Raw genomic sequence first — 24,197 nt, 5'->3', positions numbered from 1 at the left:
ATTGTGGCGCGAAAGAATACGATCTCAGACCAAAAGAGTAAACTATTTTCATCTCTAGTGACTCCTTCCTAATGTTCACCATCATAAAGTTTGCTTAACATGTAATGACATCATTGCATCACTAAGCGCCATGTATTTTTAATTGAATTGCTCTTGGTATTTTGTCTTTTTTCCAAAAGGACAGTATTGCATCAATGACTCTTAAGTTTCTCATAAATTTTGCCATTGAGGTCACAAAAATAATGAAAGGTATATGAGATTAAGAATAAGGAGCATAAATGACTTAAATGGCTTAGATTACTATTTACATTTATAAATGTCATGCAATTAATTAAAACATCATGTTAAAGTATAAGGTTGCAATGTCAGTTAACTTAAGTTAAACTATATTAAAACTTAAATTAAAATAGAAATATTTACCATACAGATACAAATAAAAATATAAAATACAAAAATAAATGCTAATTCAGAATATTAATAAATACTATCATCTACAATGGAGTGTTAAACAAGTTAGAAGTTATTTTAGTAGTAATATAGTATAATACAGCGTTAGTATATAAAAATAAAGTTAAATGCACGAATACTTACATGACAACAATAAACATTCACATCCCTATACTAATAAACGATATACAAAATCAGAAGAAAAAAAAAAAACATGCAAAAGTGAGTCATTGCAGGATGTGATGCATGGCAATTAAAAATGAAATATGTTTTATTGAGCCAATGATGCGAGAGAATACGCGCATATATTAGCACGTCGTCCAATAGCTCGTCAGGTGGGCGTGTCCGAGCGCTTTTGCTTGGTGTTCTTCACTGAAAATCTACACTATCAGTGTGTTTGTGTTCTAGAACTACAAGTGGTCTTCTAGCATTATTTAAAAAGATAAAGACGTTAATCTGAATTAGCGCGACAGGATTGAGATGTTACAGTTTAGGGCTTCACTTGTGCTGAAGGAGTTGTTTCAAACCAGCCCAAAGCGTTTGTTTTCTGACATTATAGGGCACAAGAAGACTTTCCCAAAAGCGTACATCTACAGCGCTGCTTATCCGGCTGGTAGAATATCTAAATTAAAGTCTGGCTGCAATGGAAGACCTTTCTTTCTGCCTTTAGCTGGGAGAAGATTCCTATGTACAAAGACCGAAGGATCAATTGACTCTACGGAACCGGTGAAGAAAGATGAGTCCGTCCAAGAAGCGACGGCAGACAGGTACGAAATTTTGTCATTTGGTCATGACGCATGAAATATTCAATGCTATTGGTCAGTGGTTTATAGCATTTGTTTAGCACACGCGCCAGAATATCCTTGAAAGACAGACAACGTGGCGTTGTGTGTACACTTTTACAGCAAGTGGGTGGGGAACGTGTACTAGTAGTATACTTCATGTTAGAATAAAATGTTATCAGTTTGATTGGTGTAGGTCAAGTATACAGTGTTTATTTCTGGTAAGTTAATGGTCACACCCCATTACTGTAAAGTAGGGCATCGTCTAGATGTGACATTGTGTCTTTAGAGAGATGACTGAATAGGTCTCCTTCGCTTCCATGCATGCACTGACTCGCATTTTCCGTTCACTTAAATGTCCTCTTTTCTAGGGCGTGACTCCTGTTCTGATATCAAAAACCAACTATACATCACGAACCAATAGTAATCGAGTGTTGGCTGTTAGGGAGTATTTCATTGGTTGAGTTTACTGAAGGGATACGCCCCCTTCACGAGTTTCGAACGACTGAATCAGTCGTCTCTTTTTGAATAAAATTAAAGAACTAAGCATATCGTTCGTGAGTGAAAGTAATCGAACGAAGCATCTCGGTTCTGAATTTCGTCAACCAACTGAATGATTTGGAGCATTTAATATTGCAAAGAAAATTAATAAATCGGAACAGTTAATTCATGATCCATATTAGAGAACTAAAAAAAACAACAACTTTTAAATCTGTGATAACAGAGAAGCTCACACCACAGAAATAATATACAAAAACTCTTTCAGAATGTTATTTTCCAGCTAAGGAAACTTAAAAAAAAAATTCTTAGGGTTGGAGATTGACACTAATTTCAAAAATCAATTTTATTCTGATTCGCATAGCTCTTATTCGATTGTAGCTTTATATTCATTTGGATACATCTAAACATACCTTCATTAATGTTTCCTTAATAGTTCATTAATGTTTATTTAATGCTAGTAAAGAGGAAAAGATGATGGCTCATTTATTCATGCATGCTCTTGAAATGAGACAGCTACAGCAACCTTCCACCACATTAAAGGGATACTCCACGCTAAAATGAAAAATCTGTCATTAATCACTTACCCCTGTGTCGTTCCAAACCCGTTAAAGCTTTGTTCATCTTCAGAACACAATTTAAGATATTTTGTATGAAAACCTGTAGACTGTCCCATAGACTGCCAAATAAATTACAGTATCAAGGTCCAGAAAAGGTATGAAAAGTAATCGTCAGAATACTCCATCTGCCATCAGACGTGCAATTGGGTTATATGAAGTGACAGAACACTTTTTGTAAGTGAAGAAAACTAAAATAATGACTTTATTCAATAATTCCTTTGTCAACGGTCTCCTCTGTGTCACTCCATATCACCGTGCTGTGTTTCTGTGTGTATTTAGCTTTGATTTGAAATAAGACCGCACATCCTTGTGGCTCAGCTGCCAAGTAAATACATTTATTGATAAAATTGTCAATTTAAAAGCTCAAATTTCTTTAAATGCAAGAAGGCACATTGCATATTGTTTATTGCATCCGAGGCGTGCTACAAATAATGTTTAGTCAAGATTTTTTTAGGCATAAACAGAAAGCATTAAAGACTAAAAATGGAATTTAAGAATATTGGTTCATCAAAATGAAGATTAAAAATGTTTAATCAATATTATCAACCCGGCCCTAGTTAGTGTGAATGGGACTTTAGTTTCCAGAATATGGGTGTAACAATTATGAATGTGTTCAGTACATTATTGAATGTCTTAACTTATGTAGGCTACTCCTGTTTTTATACAGTAGCTTGGTAAAAGTCATACTGAGGTGAGGTTTTAATGATTGTAATTAGTTTTTTCTGGAATCTTAGTAGTTATGTAGATTACAAGAAACATATTAATTAATGCATAATAAGACTTGTGTTTTGAGTCACTGAGATGAATCAAAATGAAACAACTATTATTGCTTACTTTATGGAGGTTGGAGATGGGAATGGCGGCAGCGGTGGCTCTTATCAGCTGCTAGATTATGACACTCCGGCTGTGGAATGTCAATAATGCACTTCCGCAAACAGACAGAGAGCACATGGGGAGATCATTAAAACTGTTTTCTGCACAACAGTTTTCTACATATGTATAGATCTATATATGAAAGTTTCAAAAAATCCTCCCTTGCTGTATAATCAATCCTTTCCTCACGCTCTTCTGTTTGCTCACGGCTCACACGGTGTGCGTGACTCATCGCTCGTCTGTCCATATGGATTATTCATAAGATGACGCAGAAGGCCCGTGCTGTCCCTGCAGAGAGACTTTAATCGAGAGCTTGATCATCTTCTCATGAATGCCACACTGTCTCAAGATGGGCAACACAATACCATTTTCCAGAAAGAATGTCAAATTAAAAGTCATTTTCTGCTAGATTTGTGAGAATCTCTGCCCTCCTCCTTATAGACTGATTTTTACTTTCTGTTAATGAAACGCTGGGCATTTGTTCATCTGGCATAAATAAAACGATGACGCATAATCCTGTTAAGTAACATGTTGCACTCCTCCAGCAGATTACTCTATTAAAAGTGCTGTAAGGTCGTAATGGAGTGAGGTTTTTGAATGGCTGATAATGATATCAAGAGAGAAGAATGATCATTTGAGAATGTAATCATGATATGATACCTCCATATTATCATCATGGCCTTGCTGTGATTATTCTTCTCATTAAATGGCTTCATACATGCAGTGAGAAGCTGCGATCTGACACGTCGTCCAGTTTGAAGCAATAAATTCTGGATTCTTATGGAAATGAGATATTGCCTCTTGTGTTGTCATGGTGATATTCTGCTCCAAGGTGAGGAGAGGTGAATGATGAGCTGCTGATGTTCTGGGTGAATGCGAGGACACGGGCTGCTGAATTGTTCGTGAAGCCGATCACAGACACCAGACACACAAGCTTCACACCAGTGCTGTTTCCTTGACAACTAGACTAACAGGTTATCATGAAGGTGTGAGAGCGAGGTTTGTTGAGGATTTGCTCTGATATAGTTTCTATTTAATGACTAGAACTGATTTAAAATGATCAAAAGAGGACGTTACTTTCATTTGTAAACTATTTTGTTTGATCGGATTATGCAGAAATAGGCTATGCATTACCGAATGCTGCATGTGCTATTAGAAATTATTTTCTTCATACTGCACATCACTGTTTTCAGCAAGGCCGTTCTGAAGGTCATTCACATTTCTCTTATTGATCGGTGGGATGTCTGTTCATCTCTTGGGGATCCCAGAAGGCTTTTCTGCGCTCCGTCTCTAATGGATTGGCTCTTGTGGAGTGATCTATTTAGTAGAGCACTCTGTCATTATTTTTCAGCATGTAGCTGTTTTTTTTTTTTTTTTATCCCACTCAATTATGTTCCATCTTGATTGTTGTTGTGGCTGTATTACTAGTGAGCATGAATGCTACAGACTCTGAGAAGCATTCAATGAGTCCTCTAACTATTACAACATGTTACCATTGCAAGCTTTAGAACAGCCCTGTTTCAAAATCTAAAAATCTAGCTCCAAAAATGTAAAAATGGACCATATGCACAGATGATCTTTATGATGCATTTAGAAAATAGAAAGGGTGAGTGAAAAATATTTTTCTAATAATTTTTTTTTTTTACTATTTTTCTTTTTAGAATATTATGCCATTGTCTTAGTAACAAGCTGACAGCAAAATCTGTAGTAAAGTCTTGTAGCTGCTTGCTGCTTGTTGCTGCAAGAGACATTAAGGCAGCTCACTAGGTTTCAGATCACAACCGTTAATCATCAGTAATCAGTTATTTTTAATGACAATGTAACACATGTGCAATTGTTAAACTGCAGTCTCCATGTGTAACATGATGCATGACTCTTTCAGAATGACACAGGCCAACTATCTCCAGGAGGCTGAAATAACTGAAATGTTTTCAGTGAAAATATCAAGCATTGAGGGGTTGTATCTGTTGACTCTGTGGCCTAAAACAAAACAATGAATGATTGCTGTGCCAAAGCATACAGTATGTCATGTGTACCAGAAGTATATCATCTGTGCTCTTGATCACTGAAGTACACATTTATCAGGCATTTAACTGTCTAACTGTTACTTTACTGGTGGAATTATGATCATTTGTTGTTTGTTGATTCACTGCTGACAACTTACCTCCTGTCATATGAGTTAAATGGGTGCACTCAGACTTTCTCTGACAGTTCAGCTAATTGTGTCCAAGGTGACGGAGTGTAAAAAATGGACTGATTGTCTGGCATGTCAGTAGAAACTAATCCCTCAATCTCAAAAGTCAGTAAACAAATTGCTGGGAATTTCTTGCCAAAAGTGAACAAACATAAAGAATTGAAACCTGCAATTAAAGCTATTATGTGACAGGTTGATCCTGTCAGCCTTTGCTGTCAGGCAGGCAGGTGCAGTAAAGTTATGTGACACCAGAAACCTGCAGAGACTGTTCTCCTGAGAGCACGTGGTACAGAGGTGCATGCCTTCTAACCCCTAGGGCCCCATAGAGGTGTAACAGAAGTTTCCAGTCTTTCTAGAGCTTCACGTTGCATTTGGCACAGGACTGTAACATTGCATTTTTTTTTTATGATAAAGGAAGGACATTTCTATTGAACAAAGAATAATAAAAAATGAAATATGGTTTTCAAGAAATATTAAGTATGCGATACATACTGTTTTCAGCATTGATAATAATCTGAATTCTGAAGAACATGGTTTTCTGAAGAATATTACTGCATATATTACTATTACTTGCACACAAATTTTAATGCAATAATTAAAAAATAAATGCGCTCCACTATTATCTGTTTATATTAATTAACAATGATATTAAACTATTATTAAAACATTTAAATTCATGAAAAATGGCACTTTTGAGTGATGGACTGTTCAATTAGAAATTTGAACTGATTCGCTTAAGCTTCAGTTTAAATTGATTTACAGAACTGAATCAGACCTATTAACAAACTTTCATCCGTGCTACTGAGATGCTTTTAAACATTTCTGTTTTAAATATATTTCTGGCTTTTTATATTTCTGGAACTAGTTAAGTAAAAAAAAGAAAATTAGAAAATTGTCCGATTTATTGTCGAATGTCCGAATAAAATACTCTTTATAAAATTCACAATGTTGCATTTTATATTTCTACCAAAATCATTGTGAATATATAGTGAATAATGTAATAATTGCAAATATTTAGTTATGTAAATGTTTAGTAAACGAATCTCAGTGCTAAATTCTCACCTCACCTACAGAGTGTGTCTCTGTATCCAGAATGCATATTTCCACTTGGCACATGGTTTAGAGCAGCATACCGCTGTGTCAGCAGCAGAAAATGTAGATTACAGTCTGTCCTATCCAGATCCCCCACCAAGAACAAACTCTTGACCAAAAGACTACACTGGCCGTTATTTTCACTTTTCACTGAGAGCTGTCAGCTGAAGATAATTTAGACAACAGCTTATGTTTCTGCATCTTTTGAAAGTGAGTTTTTTAAACCAAGTTTTTGTATCACGGTGTTTTGTAACAAAGTATGTCCTAGTAACCAGCTCAGTATAGTTCAGCCCAAAATGAAAACCTTCATTATGTCTCACTGTCAGAGATTATGATGAACTCAATGCAAGACCTTCTGCTTCAGAATCTTTGAATTGAGGGTCAAAAGGGAACTTGTAGTTGGTAAAGTATCTATCTTTCTTGAGCGAGTTCATGAACAGGAAGAGCAGAGGACATATATAGCATCAAGTGTCCATTAATTCCACTGGGAGGTTTGACAAACTTACCCTGAGGGTCATCGTCTCATCTATGATCAATAAACAACTGTTAAGTTTGCACAATGTGCGGTATACAGAATCGACTGCCATGTGACCTGACCAGTGGTGAAATAACAAAACAGTTAGTTAGCCAGTGAATATATATATTTTCAGTTTCACATGCCTCATCTATGGAGATACTTCCTCTCCTGTGTGTCTCAAATGAGCCAAAGACGTGGTCAGTTATAGTGTCCAATGCACTCCTCATTATTCCTAGTAAATGATGGACTTTATGCCTGGAACGGCTGTTGTGTGAGCATGTATCTGGTAGACTTTGGTGGTACGGATGCAAGTTTTGGCTGATTCCTTTAACCCATAATTGACCATTTATTAACTGGTAACAAACTTTAAATCAGACAACGTACTCAACAGTTGTGATATAGGCTAAAGATGTAGAATTGTCAACAGAGGCAACTTAATGCGTTATATGATCACACTTCACTTGAAATGTGAATGAAATATAAAGTGTTTAGTCTTTGTTTGCAACAATCTGCGTCAGACTATGCCATCTTCTTGGATAAAATGGTTCCAGATGGTGGATTTTTGTTGTTGTCCATTTCATATTTTCTGATCTTCCTATTCTGATCTTTATATTTTCGGAATAATATGATAGAATTTAGATTAATTGTATATTTTTTGTACTTAAACACATCAATTTAACAGACAGTTGTTTGTAGTTAAAAAAAAAAAATTATAATAATTGTGCTGCCATAAAATAATCCCACAATCCCTGCTGTCAGGTCACAGTGTCTGCACAGCCTGTGGTTTTTGGTTAGGTGTTGGGCCCTGTCTTCTGTGAGCCGTCAGTGGTGTGTGAATAGGCATGCAATGTTTGTTTTATTAAGTCTGCAGGAGGGCGATGAGGCTCTCTGAGAGTCCCATGATCACACACACACTGCAGAGATGAAGAAACAAGTGATGAAAGAAGAAGAGATTGGACCAGAGTCAGACAGATGCACTGTTTTAAACACCAAAGACCTTTGCTGCTAAATAAATCCCATAGGTCCAGCACCGATGATTCATCCATTTCTCTTTTCAGGGAGCTTTGGCTTTCATTAGACAGAACTAGAGACATGTTTCTGCTGCAAGCTGATACTGCAATTCTGATGAGCACACAGTTGATTTTCTGTCAAGTAACGCAGGTTGTTGACTATTTACTTTAAGTGACCTCACTTCAAATGAAATGAAATGTATTTTTGTTCAGCCCTGTGTCTGTGTAGTAAAGATGCTGAATCAGTTGAATTGTAAAAACAGATAGTTTGTGTTTTTGCATAATGACTTGCTGAGCTGTCTGTGGGCTACATTGTCAGATCTTTCTGTTTGTGAATTTTTTTAAGTAATTTTAATGCATTTAGTGTTCTCTTATGGGTATATTATGGATGCATTTTGTGGCAAAATATCAATCAGAGCGGATCATAGTGTCAGCTCATCTGTCATTTTGTAGGCTCAGGCAGTAAACATTAAAATACTTTACAAACTGAAAGCAAATATTTTTGGCATCATGGGACTAGTATGATAGTCTGATAGTGTGATATTATATTAACAAGGTTATATCAGATATTTTTTTGTTTTGATGTATCAATCACGTAGAGCAGGTTAACCCTGTATTCTGAAAAGAAAGACTGAAAAATATAATATGTAGTCATTACTATCAGTAAAGTGCTGTCAGTGTAACCGGTAGTTCAACTTAAAGAAAATTGTCCCAACAAAGACGGATGATTAACTAATTAAACAGATTTTACTGAATAATTCCTAATAAGTTGTTTAATCTATCAGTATTTTTTTCTTTATTCATTCTTTTTCTGACTGAGGGACGAGTTAAAATGAAAATCCTTTCTTTTTTTCTGTTTTGATGTAGCAGCTTAAGCAACAGTACATTATTTCAAAACAGATGTAGTTACATTCGTCTCTGCCATTAATTTAATTTAATTTTTTGAAATAATACAAAATATTTAATAATATTTATAACAATAATCATTTTCACAATTCGGGGGAGGTCCGGTATATATTTAATCAAACTCCATACCAAATAATTTCAAGTGTTTGTTCTTGGTCTATGATGGAGACTGTGGGAAATGGACCGCTGGTTTCCGATGTGGAAAATATATTTCAGAGAGATTAAAATAACATTAACATTTTCCATCCACAAGGGAAGGGTCTTTTGTTTTATACTTCCACAAAGCCTGGCCGTAATGGCCTCCCAAAAACAACACTGTGTCCAACATTTGGTGTCCTCGTTCTCATTATGTGCTTTCTGTTTTGGTGTAATAAAAAATCTGAAGGCACTTCCTCCCAAACTCCCACCATATGTGAGAGTTACAACATTTCCACTGGAATTTACTTACATCAATCCACTTCTCATTCGATATAAAAAAAAAATCGTATTTTTCCCATTTCTTCATTTATGAAATGAAATGAATATTTAATGCATTATGTATCATGAAAGAATCTTGATTTATGTGTGATCAGTTTTTAAGTTTGTCATAATTGATTTGACTGATCTGTTTATTGTGTGTTTCTCATTGATTCTGCATGTTTTTCTCTCCCTCATTGCTCTGTCTGCTGTTTGTTTGTAAGTATGATTTGAATAGTCACTTCCAGTCTTTCACCTCTATCAATCCTTTCCGAACAATTTCCCTCTCTATGTTTCATATTCCTCACAAATTATCCCAAACAATCAAAATCATCTTTTTGTGCAATTCCCATGACACCCTTAGATGTGTATTTAAATAATTTTAAAGAACATTCAAATGAAACATAATCAAATGATCTCTAGGAAAATGAACAGAGCAAGTATAAGTCAAGTTTGGTAAAGGACAGCTGTGGTTCATTAAATGTTGGTGGTGTGTGATGTGGTGGGAAGGTGGGGCTGTTGGTGCTCTGTGAGAGGATGTTTTTTTGGCAGGCCGCTGGGAACTACAGTCCTGGCCAGACTGTGAAGTGGCTCAGTGCCACAGGAGCTTATGTAGAGCTCCATTAGACTCAAAGCCCTCTAAATGTGATAATGCAATAGCTATGTTCGGTCGGCTCTTAATAGAACTTGGCAAGAGTGAATCTACACTTGTGTATTGTGCAACTGCTAATGCGTGTTTTCATCACAGAAGACCTATAACATGATGTCAGCGTAGTTAGATATTTTAATAAATGACCATTTATTGACCAACAATAAATGACCATTTTATTTTTTCGCAGTGTAACAATTTAAAACCCAAATATATATTTAGCTATTACATATTGGTAATGATTGTTGAAATCATTTTACTTTTATAGTCTTTCTTTACCAAAGTGTAACTAATGCCTACTATTATTATTATTATTATTATTATTATTAATAATAATAATAATAATAATAATAATAATAATAATAATTATTATTATTATTATTATTATTATAAATAATAATTAATATTTTATTTATTTTTAATTATTTAATAATTTAATAATTATTGATTAGTTTATTATTATTTTTGAATTGTTAATACATTCCTTTCATTACAAATTATTCCTATAGTTAAAGATAGGCTTATTTTTATCAATGCTATAATTCAATGATCATTCAAATTGTTTAATAAAACATATAAATATATAAATGTATTTATATGATCTAAATAAAAATGTTATGTAATAATTAAAATATACGAGTTATATAAATGGCATTCATCAAGCCCAATGTCCTGTCCCAAATTTCTGTAAAAAGCAAACAAAAACAGAAAATGTCAGCTCAAGAATTAAGTAATTTCATGGGCTCTTTAACTTTTCACTGACTCACTCTTTTTCTGTTAATCGTTGTTGCATGGTTATATTTTTTAACATTAACCCCAACTAATTAAATTCCTTTAATGGTTTCTTAGTATATTTGGACACATGACATTAAATACACTCCAGGCTGATCTAATATGACTTGTCTTGTGGCTGTAGATTGTGGTATATTTGATCATGGTAGAAGTCATAGATTAAGGTCAGATCACTCAATGCACTTTTCTCTCTTATTCCAGGAGAAGGAAGGCTGGCATCATGCCCAGCTTGGAAGACCTGCTGTTTTACAGTATTGCTGAAGGCCAGGAGAGGATCCCAGCTCACAAATTCATTACCGTGAGTGACAGCACACCCCTTACACACATTTGTATTTGAAGGACGGATATTATTGGCTGTACCTTGTTTTGTGTTCATAGGTCATTGTTCTTTGCAATAGTATGACCAAAGGGTCAGTGCATATAATTACTGTTGTGTTGTTGCACCACTAAACGGGGCACAGAGTCATGTTTTATTACACCAAGGCCATCTTATCAACCTCACTAACATAGGAAGTGAAATCCCCTGATAAGAGTGTTGGGATTGATGATAGTAATGAGTAATGCCATAGACAGTTAGCTGTTAACCGTTATAGAAGCTCATGGAAATCTCTTGTTTACATATGCATTCAGGCACTGAAGGCCACTGGACTTCGAACAGGAGATCCACGTCTAAAGGAATGTATGGACATGTTGAAGGTCACCCTCAAATCCACATCAGATGGTGTAATGCTGGACCGACACCTGTTCAAAAAGTAAGTTGACACTGTTTTTAATGGGCCGTAGTATATTTATGGTTTCCTCAGACATGGACGCATATCAGTGGCGTAGCTAAAAATAGAGGCAGAATTATTTTTTCTCAATAATTTTTTTTTTTACTAAACTTGGGCTATTGTTGTTTACTTGTAAATATTTCAACTGACCCCTTGGCGACGCAAACTGATTGTCACGTGACACACCGCAGCCACTAACAGATGTATCGGTATTCGTTTTATTTAGTTTTTCATTTTTTATTAAAATATATACACAAACTTGCTTACCTAACTTGCTTGATCTATAACGAGATGAGCACTACAGTTCAGAGTACTGTCAGCCGGATTTAACGTACAGCACTTGAATTCCCCAGTTTCTCCCGAAATACATGAAAGTAAGTGGCTGTTGAACTGGACGAAGAATAGAGTAAACTTTATTGTTCTGCTATGTGTGTCTGATATATGAATAAAACACATCTGCAAATTACATATGAGATTGTTTTTGCTGCTTCCATAGACATCAGTGTGTATTTTACAAACTACCAATGTATTGTTTTACTAGTGATTATGTATATTTAAATGTATGAAACCTAAAATAAGCATTATGTGGTTGAAAAAACTACATATTAATTGTGATATATGACAAGCGCTGAGCGCGTCCGTCTCTGGCTCTGTGCAGCCAACGTGCGAAAGCTGTTTGACTCTGGCAGTTCTGTGACTTCACTGAACATTCTAAATCATACTCTCAGGGGCACAGAAATAAGAATCCAATATATGGTGCAATAATGCTAAAAATGTTAAAATGTAATCTACATTTTAAATTATTTTTGTTAAAATACATCTGCCGAAATTCGGACTGCCAACCAATCAGCAAACAGCAGCTGACTGTGACCCCAGCAGTCTATGATATAAACAGATAATTTTTGATTGCACATTGCTAGCTAGCAATATGTCGCAGAGCTCCTTTCTTAATTTTTTTTAAGCAAAAAACCTCGGCTTGATGGACAGCTGGACACAGGGCCTAACGTTACACCTGATGAGGATGTTTCTCCCTCCCCGGGCCCAACATCAACAGACAGTGTTGCCAGATTGGAAATGTCCAAGTATCATACCAGAAGTTCAAAATTATCGCATTTGGAAGAAAATTATTACATTTAACAATTAACTACATTTTGACACGACCTGCAAATCACCACTTGGAGTATGGTTGGACGGAAGCAGTGCGACAAAAATACTATCCCATAATTTTGCACAGTAATCTGACAATAAATGTGGCACACCCAGATTTTCATATGCACACCCAGAGTCTCTTTTCTGGCTACACTACTGCGCGCATATTATTATGCATACTACAAACTGTGTACTTCAAAGCGGCACTTATTATTCCTATTACTATAATAACCCCGAAGGCAATTACCCTTATAAATCAAGGCGAGAAATTCCTAGTCTGTCAGATAAAATAACTCCCTGCAGGAGTGAAGAGAGAAGAAATGTGTATTTTCTCATACAGTATATGATTGTATATATTATATGTTGTGAATATAACATATAACACTCCGGGTGTGTGCTCACAGTGTGTGTGTGTGTGTGTTCACTGCTCTGTGTGTGTGCATTTCGGATGGGTTAAATGCAGAGCACAAATTCTGAGTATGGGTCACCATACTTGGCTGAATGTCACTTTCACTTCACTTCACTTCTCACTTCACTTCTATGTTATACAATAGCACTTTGTGCCTTATTTATGAACAAACTCTGACAATCTGCTGCCTCTAGCTCCGTGTCACTCCTCAGACGTTATCCATAATACCTGCCTCCATACACCAGACTGATAGATGTCTGTTTTTCAGCTTCTCTGCTGTTGGTGCTGTGTTTATGGCCCGGTCGATCCGACTGACACTGACAGCTTCATTACATCCTGAAGAGATGGGTGTTGTGCTGTCAGCTTGAAGAGGCTTGATAGATTATACTCAGCGAGTGAACTTGCATGACAGGGCAATAAAGAGATGTTTGGGAGTGAGCACTAGCATACTGCTTGCATCATTTAACAATTTGAAACAAAGAATTAAATAATCAAACAGCACTTTTGATGAAAATCATGACCATTCACAAAATTAAATAATGTATGGAAACTTTTTTCCAACTTTCTGTCATGGGATAATCAGATGTGATATGATCTAAGAAAACCCAACACATGGTGAAATTTTACCTTTTTTATGTTTTGATACCACATGAAAGCTGAGTTCAATCTCTTTCCATTTTGTCCATAGCTTGAACGCAACAACAGTTGGCTGATAGCTATGGTTTTCCCGAAAGGTATTTTGAGAAAAACGTGTTTAAAGTGGGACGGGTTTCACTTTCACTTCTACTTCTGTCATGATTCTGCCCTCGTGTCCTTGATTTTCCCTAGTCTTGAGGCAGGATCATGACAGACCCGTGTTTTGTGTACAAGCACATGGCCTTGTCTTTGGGCCATGTGCTTGTGTTGTCTCGTTCCCTTGCCCCGCCCCCCTTGTTATCCTAGTCTTGTCGTGATTGTCCTATCCGTGCCACCTGTCGTGTCTTGATTAGTTCCCCTATTTAGATCTCCTAGTGTGCGCTGTCTTTCATCGGTTCATTGTTCCTCATTTGTGATTATTTACCAGATCGTGAGTGTCTCTAGATGTGTCTGTATCCCTGAAGTCCTTATATAACCTTGAGTGTTTGTTTGTAGTAGTGTTTAAGAGTTTGTTTATCATGTCAATCCTGTCCTGTTAAGTTGTTTAGTTTCTGGCCTAGCTGTTGTTTTCCCCCTCGTGGGTTTTTGTTTTCCCTTTTTGTTAAATAAATCCTGTGTTTAGTTACTTCCTGTCTGCACCTGAGTTCCTCCTCGCCAAACCCTGACAACTTCGCTGTCTGTCAGCAGCGCTGTACTGCATCATTACACGAAGACTAACATAACCCTGAAGAGGACGGTTTTCTGTTGTTTACTGTATCATGATGAGCATAGTCTCTGAACTTTTGATAGACAAGATGTTATAGAATAATAATTGAATGAAACCCTAATTTTGACAAAAAATTTACATACAACCTATTTTTAGAATTTCCTGAAAATGTCCCAGTGTGACATCTGACAGGATGAACTGTGCTTTTTATGCCACAGTTGTAGCGTTATTCTTCACAATGCTTTATATCTTTACATATTTGATCAGGTCAGAGTTGTAAAAAATAAAAATAAAAAGTTGAAATGACCTTTTTTTATTAAGTGGTGGAAAAAACTGAAGTAAACTCAGAATTTAAAGAAAAAACTGAATTGTGAGATGTAAAGTAAGTTTAATTTTAAGTGTGTGTTGTCCAATCAAAAGTAGATGCTTTCATATTTTTAAATCTAATATTCTGTAAAAATGTATTTGTTCTGTCAAATAATGAATTGCGAAAGAATTTCAAAATATGTGCTTTTTTACTTTTGCTTTGGAAATGGAAAAGGTCAAGTCAGGTTGATTGCATTGTGGGATATATATATATATATATATATATATATATATATATATATATATATATATATATATATATATATATATACATACATGCATACAGTATATATTACATTTACGTTTACATTTATTCATTTAGCAGATACTTTTATTCAAAGCAACTTACAAATGAGTACAGTGGAAGCAATCAAAAACAACAAAAAGAGCAATGATGTTTAAGTGCTGTAAGAAGTCTCCGTTAGGTTAACACAGTACACGTAGCATGGGCTTTTAAATAATATAATAAATAAAAAGTAAACGGGTAGAACAGAAAAAGAATAGAGCAAGCTAGTGTTAGAGGTCTGTACACACACACACACAGATATAATATTGTTTTTGCAAAAGTCTTTCAGGTATTCTATCCATACAGCACACAGTATAGGTACTTACTGCAGAAATAGTAGCAAGCTTGAATGCCCTATGGACGGGAAGTAATTTATTACCTTTTGAAAATTCACATCCACATAAATCTGCACAGCAGCACTGTGCACAGCTGCTTTGAGCTTCTCTGGCCGTTCAGGGACCTTCATAAAGAAACTGGACCAATATTTCAGACACAATCACAGGAGAGGTCTGTGTTTATGATATCTGTGGATGCTTTAATTCCCTCTGCTTTATAGTGGAAGCTCTGCGAAACAAGCCATGGCTTCCTCTCTCACACCATAGCTGTTTTGAAAGTTAAAAAAAAGTCTCTTTCTCTTTCACCTTCAATTAATGCGAAAATAAACATTTTGGTTTGTGAAGGAGTGTAAAGGATTGTTGCAAGAGGATAAAATGTCAGTGTTCCTGTATTTATATGCTTTGCATTGATTCTTGAGGGCCACAATTAATACAAAATATAAACGCGTTGCAGTTTAAACACTTTAAAAAAAAAAAAACTCTTTACAGCTAAACAGCATGATTGAGCAACTTCATGCAGGTAATAGGTCTTATAGTCAAGCTTATAGTGGAGGTAACTTTTATCTCTGATATTTGTCACATAATTAGACAAAAAAGACAAAGACCCATGATAAGAAACACACTAGTAGGTATTCAGTCATCAGCTCTATCCTCTATGTTTCTCCAGGTGTGTCCAAAGCAACATTGTTCTCCTAACACAGGCCTTCCGGAAGAAATTTGTCATCCCTGATTTCCAGCCTTTTGCCTCCAATATTGATGCACTTTATGAGAAGGCCAGAAATCTCTCCGGGGGGCTGGTAAGATGAGAGAAACACAAATAATAACTCTCAGTGATTCTTTTCAACTTGACACACTCATTGTTTCTGACCCCTTATTTCTTTTGCTCACAGGTTGCTGACTACATTCCCCAACTTGCCAAATTCAGCCCAGATCTTTGGGCCGTTTCCCTTTGCACAGTCGATGGACAAAGGTATGAATAGTACACCTTCATTTACTGACAACTACTTATTTAAGCTTGAGAATAACTTAATGTAGTCTCTATAGAGAGGAAAGTTATATTTGTTTGTTTGTTTTTTTGACTAATGACTAGTTTCACTGCATTTGTCCCTTAAAAAGGTTTAGCTTCATGTCAAAGTTTTAAAGATTTTCATATTTCAACAACCATTGGTGATCATTTTGGGTATTTATTAACCAGACCACTTGAATTGCACAATCACTGACCACTCACTATATGTACATTATGACAAGTACCGGAAATACTTCATGTATTTTATGTTTTAAAACCATCAGATAAAGTGGCAGCTAATCTTAAAGTTGAATAAACACTCCACGTATCTCCTGGTCTAGTCAACCAGTGCAGATAAAATGTGCTAATGTTAATCTTCTTATTTGAGAATCATTGATAAGAGGACTATAAACTCACAGTCATCAATGTTTCCCTCAATACTTAGACCCATGGTGTGTCATGGTACATCCTTTGATCTCTGATAATCAGGATATGCTAAGATATAATATGTATGCGTTTACCCTATGCTATAGGATTTATTGTAAAGATACACAGGGTGCCCACTATGGTCATTGACTAGTTACACAGTAACAGTCAGAGCCTTGACCTATTGACAAAAATTGATGGAATAACATTAGTCATTTTACTTTGTTCTATTGAGGTCTTTTAATTAACCAAAAACCAGATTAAGTAAATTAACTCTGATAGCTCCATTTTAGCAAATTTGCATCAGTTGTGTAAAGTTATTTAAGAATCTTTTTATCTATTTACTTATTTTTTGTCTATTTCATTTGTTATGTCTCTGGTTCTGATCTCTGTTTACTCTTTTGCACAGACACACAGTGGGTGACACTAAAGTGCCATTTTGCCTGCAGTCGTGCGTGAAGCCGCTCAAGTACGCTATTGCCGTGCATGACCACGGCACTGAATATGTGCACCGATTCATTGGGAAAGAGCCCAGCGGCTTACGCTTCAACAAGCTCTTCCTGGATGAGGACGGTAAGGATTATAACCATCAACTTCAGCATGACTGCTTTCTTCTGTAATATGCAGCCCAAAGAAATACAATTGTGTTTTTCCACAGACAAACCCCATAATCCAATGGTGAATGCTGGTGCAATTGTGTGCACCTCTCTTATCAAGGTAAGCCTGTTTCTTTTGTTTTTATTTTCACGTTTTTGACTAACTAAACTCACATTTACCTGATTTGAATTAGCTAGAACAGATTATGATATTTGGCAGTGGCCAGAATATTGCTGATAAACGTTTTGAGACCAGCTGTATTTTGAATAAGTGATTGTGATCAGTGCTGCCTAGACTAAGATCAAATGACGATCAGTGTGTTTTGTAGGTGGTTCTTGTGTTTTCTCTGTGTTTTATTACTGTACACAGTACACCTACTCAAGGCCTCCACTCTCATTGTGAACTTCAATGTGTGAAGTTCATCCTGTTTTCAGGACCATTATTGTTAAAAGTCTGTTTTCAATGAATTTTGAGTAAAATTCATTCAGACTTTCTATTCTCCACATTTTTTCCACTCACTCTTGTGACTTAGGCTGGGTGATAAAACTAAATAAGTGGTTTATACAAAAAATGCACAAATTCTATTTAAAAATAATCTAATTTACATAACAGAGCCCATTCAGTACCCTAGATCAGATGTAATTGTTTACATAAGTGCTTTCGTAAGTGCTGGGCAAGGATTAAATGTTTTAATCGCGATTGTAATAATATAAACTTCACAATCACGTGAAGGAGGAGGCGGGAACTGGCGAACATTCAGATGATAAACACAAAACAGCGCGACAGCCCCTCACGGACGACTACTGCGCATAAACAAAACAAACACAAAATAAAGCCCAGGCCTGGTCCTCTCTCGTCCTTCACTGTCATAACTCTTCTTTTATCCTTCCGATATCCTCTGTGTGACTCGAGACTGGTGATTGGCGCAGATGTCACTGATTTCCCAATCACTCCACCGGCCTCGCTCTGTTCCCACGGCTCTCGGCCCCGCCCCACTCATCACAGTGATTAATCGCATTATGCACAAAACTAATAATCCATTCAAAATTAATGTATTGTGCACTTTTTCCATTTAAAAGTACTGCTATATGATCAAAAGTGCTATGATATTTGGTTTGCAAACACTTTAAACAAATAAGTACCCTTATGTAAAAAAGTATTCCTTTTACATAGTAGCAGTTAAAATGTCTTGTAAAACTCAACTTATAACATTAATGTAATTAAATTAAATATAAAACAAGCTATTTACCACTGCCAGGACATTAATGTTTTTATAGAAAATATTTTATAATAATTTTATCAAAGTTGTGAAATTGTGTCCAATATAATTTTGGAAACTTTGCATTAAAATCCATATGATATTCAAGATATTAACAGAGTTGCTTGATTTTACATCACAGGAAAAATAATAGCAAATATATTGTGAATATTGGTTATATCACCCAGACCTTCTTGTGCCATATTAAAAAGAAAATCTCTATATACTATAAAATGCATCATATTATATATTTAGTGTTTTTGCTATAAGCCTTTGTAGTGGTTTCATGAAGCCTGGCTGGTATTTCTTGGAGATGTTTGCACCTTTTGGTTGTGTTTGTGTAATACCACGGATTCACCTTGATCTTTTATGTGTTTTAATCCATGTGCAAACACACAAGACAAGAAAAACACTCCAGCTGGGGTAATGGCGATTTTGTAATATAGATGTAGATGCTGTAGATTCACAGGTTCTTATTGCCTTATGCACAGTTTACACTGTAATATATGCTCACAGTTGAGTCCTTGTATACATATGCATGTGTGCGTGTTATGCAGAGTGATTATTTCTAAAGAAAACACACATACAAATGCACATACACAATTCTAGGATTTAGGAACTATCGTTATCCTCTGCATTGACAAGCTTGCATAAGAAAAACTGTTCATATTTTTTTGCATTCACTAGGGCTGTCAATTTAATGTAATTTTAGTGTAATAAATCATAAAGATGAACTACTTTTGTATAGAGCCGGACCGATTTGTCGTTTTGCCAATATTATCGGCCGATATGAGCCTGCCGCCAATAATGCAGATCAAATGCTTGTAATGGTCTAATTACTTGGTTTGTCCAGCAGAGTGTGCTACATTGTTTGCTACTGGCAACCTAGATTAAATGATTTAAAGCTTAAGTCCAATGAAACTTTGAACGGCCATAGCTCTGTAACAGCGTGGTGAATCCGCACCAAATTCAGGGGATCCCTAACGCATATCAAGTGTACATCTAGAAGTCCTCTTTTGGATGAGACCACCCTCCATGTCGATAGCCCCTGGGGTTTGGAAATTACGGGTGGTTAAATTTCCGGTCCGGCGCTGACAAATCTAGGGATCCTGGAGGGCTCCTCGAGCTGAAGGGATCCCCTGAATTGGGTGGAGATCTGCCGGCGGATTCGCGAGATAGTGACACCAATCAACACTTTCACTTCAGTAAGGAGGTTTCTTGTCCAGGCAGCATTCAAGCTTTGTCCTATTTTTTTTTTACCTACTATTTATAGCAAGCCATATTACAGGTGATATTACAGATTCTTTGTCAGATTTAAGTTGAACCACGATCCCAGTGTATGCCGAACCATGTGTGCCGAACCAAACGGTTCGTTTTTTTTTTAGCAAACCATGTCACCCCTAGTATATACTGTATTCTATAATATACACAAAGAATATCGACCGATATATCGGTATCTGCCTTTTTTTTTACTCCCTAATATCGGTGTCAGTATTGGCCCTAAAAAAAATATCGGTCGGGCACTACTTTCATCTAGATGTTGCAAACTTGCAACCATCACTGATGTATATCTAGTGCCTTTTCACATAGAAAAAAACTGTTGATGTTATGTACAAATATAGCTTCAAAGGATTGAAAGACCCGATTATAAATTTGTTACAAAACATGCACGTAATGTAATTAAAAGTAAATTGACAGCCCTAGAATCTGTTTTAACCCAGCACCAATCAACACATTTAAAGGATGCATCGTCACTCTGCGTGACTATTGTGAGGCATCCTGTGAACAGGCCATGAAGTTCAACCTCCCATCTCCCATCACACCTAAACTCAACCATTGTGATTGCTTTTCTCATATTGCTCTCCTGTGATAAATGTCTTTCGTCCCTCTGATATGTGCTGATAGGTCAGTGCTGAATGTAAGTCGTGCCTGTCGGTTTCCTTTGCACCTAAGTAACGCATGACATAATTTCCTCCTATTCTGTCCGAGTCCTTGAGCACCGCCATGAGCGTGTACTAAAAGCGTGTGATATGCTGTTGAAGGCTCTGTGTGCTGTTTTATGTTGTTACATATTTTGCAGACGTAGGATCTGTGGGATTTTTTGACCACTGCTGCAGGTCAATGACGTTGGTAATTTTTACCTTTCCATTTTTCCCTCCCTCCCCATGAACAAGCCTGGATACTAAAATATCAGTAGTGCCATTGTGTTCCTTAATAAGGTGCCAACTGCATAAAATAGAGAGCATCTGTGCTGGACCAAATGGTCTTTACTGATGGAAACTATGGAAGCACATAGAGGCCATTTGTTATTATTGTATTCAGCCTTTTTTTTCATAAGATCTTAGTGGAAAAATACTGATGCATGGCCTTTGTGTATTTCTCAAGTAAACTGGGTATGAAATACATTCAGCATATAAAATGTCCAGCAGGGGTGTAAAAATACAGAGAAATTGTGTTTGCGTTCAGTTGCATGGTTACTGTAATTTTAATTTAATAAACATTTGATAAAACACACTTAAGTGAGAGTGAAGTGTTTTAATGGTTCTGACTTTGTAATGCTCAAAGACTTACCAGTTGTTTTCTATTTTTTTTTTTTTTTTTTTTTTTTAATATTTTTTATGAATGTGCTTTGAGATGTGTATATATATACTGTAAAAAGCACAATGCAAATTAGGGCTGTGCGAAAAAAAAAAAAACTATCACGATTTTTTTATAAATTTTGCGATTTCTATTTTACTCATGATTTTGACACACTCAGGCATGCTTTACAGTAAAAAAAAATGCTTTGCATTCAGTATAAATTTGAAACATATTTCCAAAAGAAAACCAATGAGAGCTTTATCAAAAAGTTGTAAGATGTCTCTAGAACAGACTTAAGTCAAAATAATTTAGGCAAAAAAGGTGTTCTATGTTTTGCCCAATATATTTTTTGCCCAAGGTTCACACGTACTCCGTCTGCAGTGCGTATACAGTAAGTTATGTGTATGCGGTTCAGAAGCAGCAACGAGAGCACATTATTGTAACGTGAAAGCACATTAAAATAATGCACAAGCGTGAATCTATCCTCACGCAGATTTCCTTTGCTCTGTTAACAAAACCAGATGCGCGTGCTCAGATCATAGACTGTATAGGGCTCAGATACATGCTGACTTACAACGTGTCTCCTCTCATTCAACCTGCATCCTGTGCACTCACAACTTTCTCTGTGCTCATGCGCAAGATATTAAATCTTTTCGCACCATTCTATTTATAACCTTTTATTTTCTCATCTTTTACCACGTGCAGTGTGAACGTTCTGATCCGTTAACATGGGCTCGAAAAAAAAGGCTACGCAATCACAGATTGAGTGTGTGAACCTGGAGTTAGGCAAATGCCCAGTCTGCTCTGTGCTCGCGCTCCACTTAGGTCCGCTGCATCCTGATTGGTTCAGATAACATACTGCAGAAGTCGGGGTTGCGGAAAATCGTGTTATAACGCGATTTAGAAATCGCGCACACTCAAATTGCGATTTTATTTCGATTTCGATTAATCGCACAGCCCTAATTCAAATCAACTGGATTCAAACTTTTAAAGTTAGCAGCACTCAAATTCTGTTCAACAATGAACAATGATTTTACTTAAAAAAAAAATATATTACTTAAAGTCAGAATGTTCATGCTGAATTTTTAACAGCTATTACAGTTCCAGTTTTCAGTGCCACATTATCCTATGGAAATCTTTTTAATATGCTGATTTGGTGCCTAAGAAACTTTTTTTGTTGAAAAGTGGTGCCTAGAATTTCTGTGAAAACTGATTTAATTGAAATTTACTTTTTTGTGACAGCCGTAAAGTCTTTACTATAGGTTTTGTGAATTAAAGCGTTACTTTCTTTCAACAATATCACCCAAGCATTTTAATTATATTGTTTATACATACAACAAATGCATTGTCAGGCTTTAACATAATTATACTTTTTTACCCCCTTTGTAAATTTAATTAGGTAAGAATATAGTTTTCCCAAAATACTACAGAAATATAGTAATTAAAGTGCAATTATTTGCGTACTTTACACCCCTGATGTTCAACAGTCTAAACAGACAGTCAAACAAACACATTAGTCACTGTCCGTTTATGGCACAAATGCAATCGATCTCAATGGCTCTCTTTGCATTAATTTGATGGGTGCCTCAACCCATACTTGTAGGTTAGTGGACACTGATCCACACTCACTCAGAAACGCATCAACACACAATGCACAGATCCTCCTTGCACATCATCTTAAGACATTACCAACCCTTCTGATTCACATCCACTCTGTTTTTTGACCACTTCTGTGTTTGGCCTACAGGTCTTCATGAACACGTTTAACTCCAGTCTTTGCTCTGTAGCGGTTCATCATCATTTCCTTTGTAGAGCATAACAGTACTTTACCGTAGTACATATATAAAATGATTATGATCTCATTGATTTCTAACAACAGATTACTAACTGACAATTTTAGCATTGTACTAGTAATATTAAAGGAATGAAGTGATCAATTTCCTTACTGCTAATCTGTATGAGTTAGTTATTGTTCTGATTTATTTTTCCCTATGGTTTCCTGTGTCTTTCAGCAGGGGGCAAGCAATGCTGAGAAGTTTGATTATGTAAGTTATTTCTGAAAAGATTATGGTTTATTTTTTCACAGTAACTGTTGTTTTGGAGTTTGATTGACCTGCTCTGATTTCTCTATTGCAGATGATGAACTTCTTAAAGAAGATGGCAGGAAATGAATATGTTGGTTTCAGCAATGCCACGTATGTTGAGCTACCAGTTCTATACTGTAGTTTTGATCTTAAAAACAATGGGCAAGCAGTCCAAAAATAGTCCTCTTCTGTACTTTCAGGATATGTTTTTTATGTTATGTATTTGTGTTGTTGGGTTTGATTGAGGTAACATATTATTTATGTCAACTGATTTAGATTCCAGTCGGAGCGTGAGTCAGGAGACAGGAATTTCGCTATTGGCTATTACCTGAAAGAGAAGAAGGTTAGTATTGCAGGGATGTGATTTTTCATGTGATTAGGTGATTTATTGCACCCATTCATCTCTCTATTTCTCTTCAAATATACCCTTCACATTTTACATGCTGTTAACGTTTTTGGGGGCCATTCACACAGAACACATTTTTGCTTTGAAAAACATGAGACGCAGGCAATGGAAGGAGGAAAAAACACAAGGCTCCAATATGTGTTGAACTTTGAACTTGAGCTTTAAATGTTTTTAGAATGCCATATCATGCATTAAATGCTGAGATGTGAGACGCAAGCGCAGTGGTCAAAGATGTCTGTCTATTGCATTTTTAGATAAAATGGAAAATTAACTTAACATTGTTTTGTGTAAATGGCCCCTTTGTCCAGGAGTGGTTTTATGTTTAATTCTAAGTTTCTCTTGAATGC

General features: G+C 36.0%; 1 protein-coding gene across 6 annotated transcripts in view; it reads left to right on the top strand.

The window, feature by feature from the left end:
• The first annotated feature begins 805 nt into the window (after nucleotides 1-805).
• Nucleotides 806-24,197, top strand: part of LOC127965591 (glutaminase kidney isoform, mitochondrial) — a 37,872-nt gene continuing 14,480 nt past the window's right edge. Inside the window, exons 1-10 of one of the 6 annotated variants that reach the window (XM_052566448.1) lie at nucleotides 806-1,214; nucleotides 11,044-11,134; nucleotides 11,467-11,588; nucleotides 16,161-16,290; nucleotides 16,384-16,463; nucleotides 17,335-17,498; nucleotides 17,584-17,642; nucleotides 23,376-23,405; nucleotides 23,497-23,555; nucleotides 23,721-23,787. In XM_052566448.1, the coding sequence (XP_052422408.1) occupies nucleotides 928-1,214; nucleotides 11,044-11,134; nucleotides 11,467-11,588; nucleotides 16,161-16,290; nucleotides 16,384-16,463; nucleotides 17,335-17,498; nucleotides 17,584-17,642; nucleotides 23,376-23,405; nucleotides 23,497-23,555; nucleotides 23,721-23,787 (1,089 nt within the window). In that variant the 5' untranslated portion in view covers nucleotides 806-927. Of the gene's footprint in view, nucleotides 1,215-11,037; nucleotides 11,135-11,466; nucleotides 11,589-16,160; nucleotides 16,291-16,383; nucleotides 16,464-17,334; nucleotides 17,499-17,583; nucleotides 17,643-23,372; nucleotides 23,406-23,496; nucleotides 23,556-23,720; nucleotides 23,788-24,197 lie in introns of all 6 variants that reach the window. The other 5 variants (XM_052566446.1, XM_052566445.1, XM_052566444.1 and 2 more) reach the window with 5 other exon arrangements.

The sequence above is a fragment of the Carassius gibelio genome, chromosome B9, assembly GCF_023724105.1.
Source record: "Carassius gibelio isolate Cgi1373 ecotype wild population from Czech Republic chromosome B9, carGib1.2-hapl.c, whole genome shotgun sequence".
Lineage (NCBI taxonomy): Eukaryota > Metazoa > Chordata > Actinopteri > Cypriniformes > Cyprinidae > Carassius > Carassius gibelio.
This window is presented reverse-complemented; position numbering and strand designations above follow the sequence as displayed.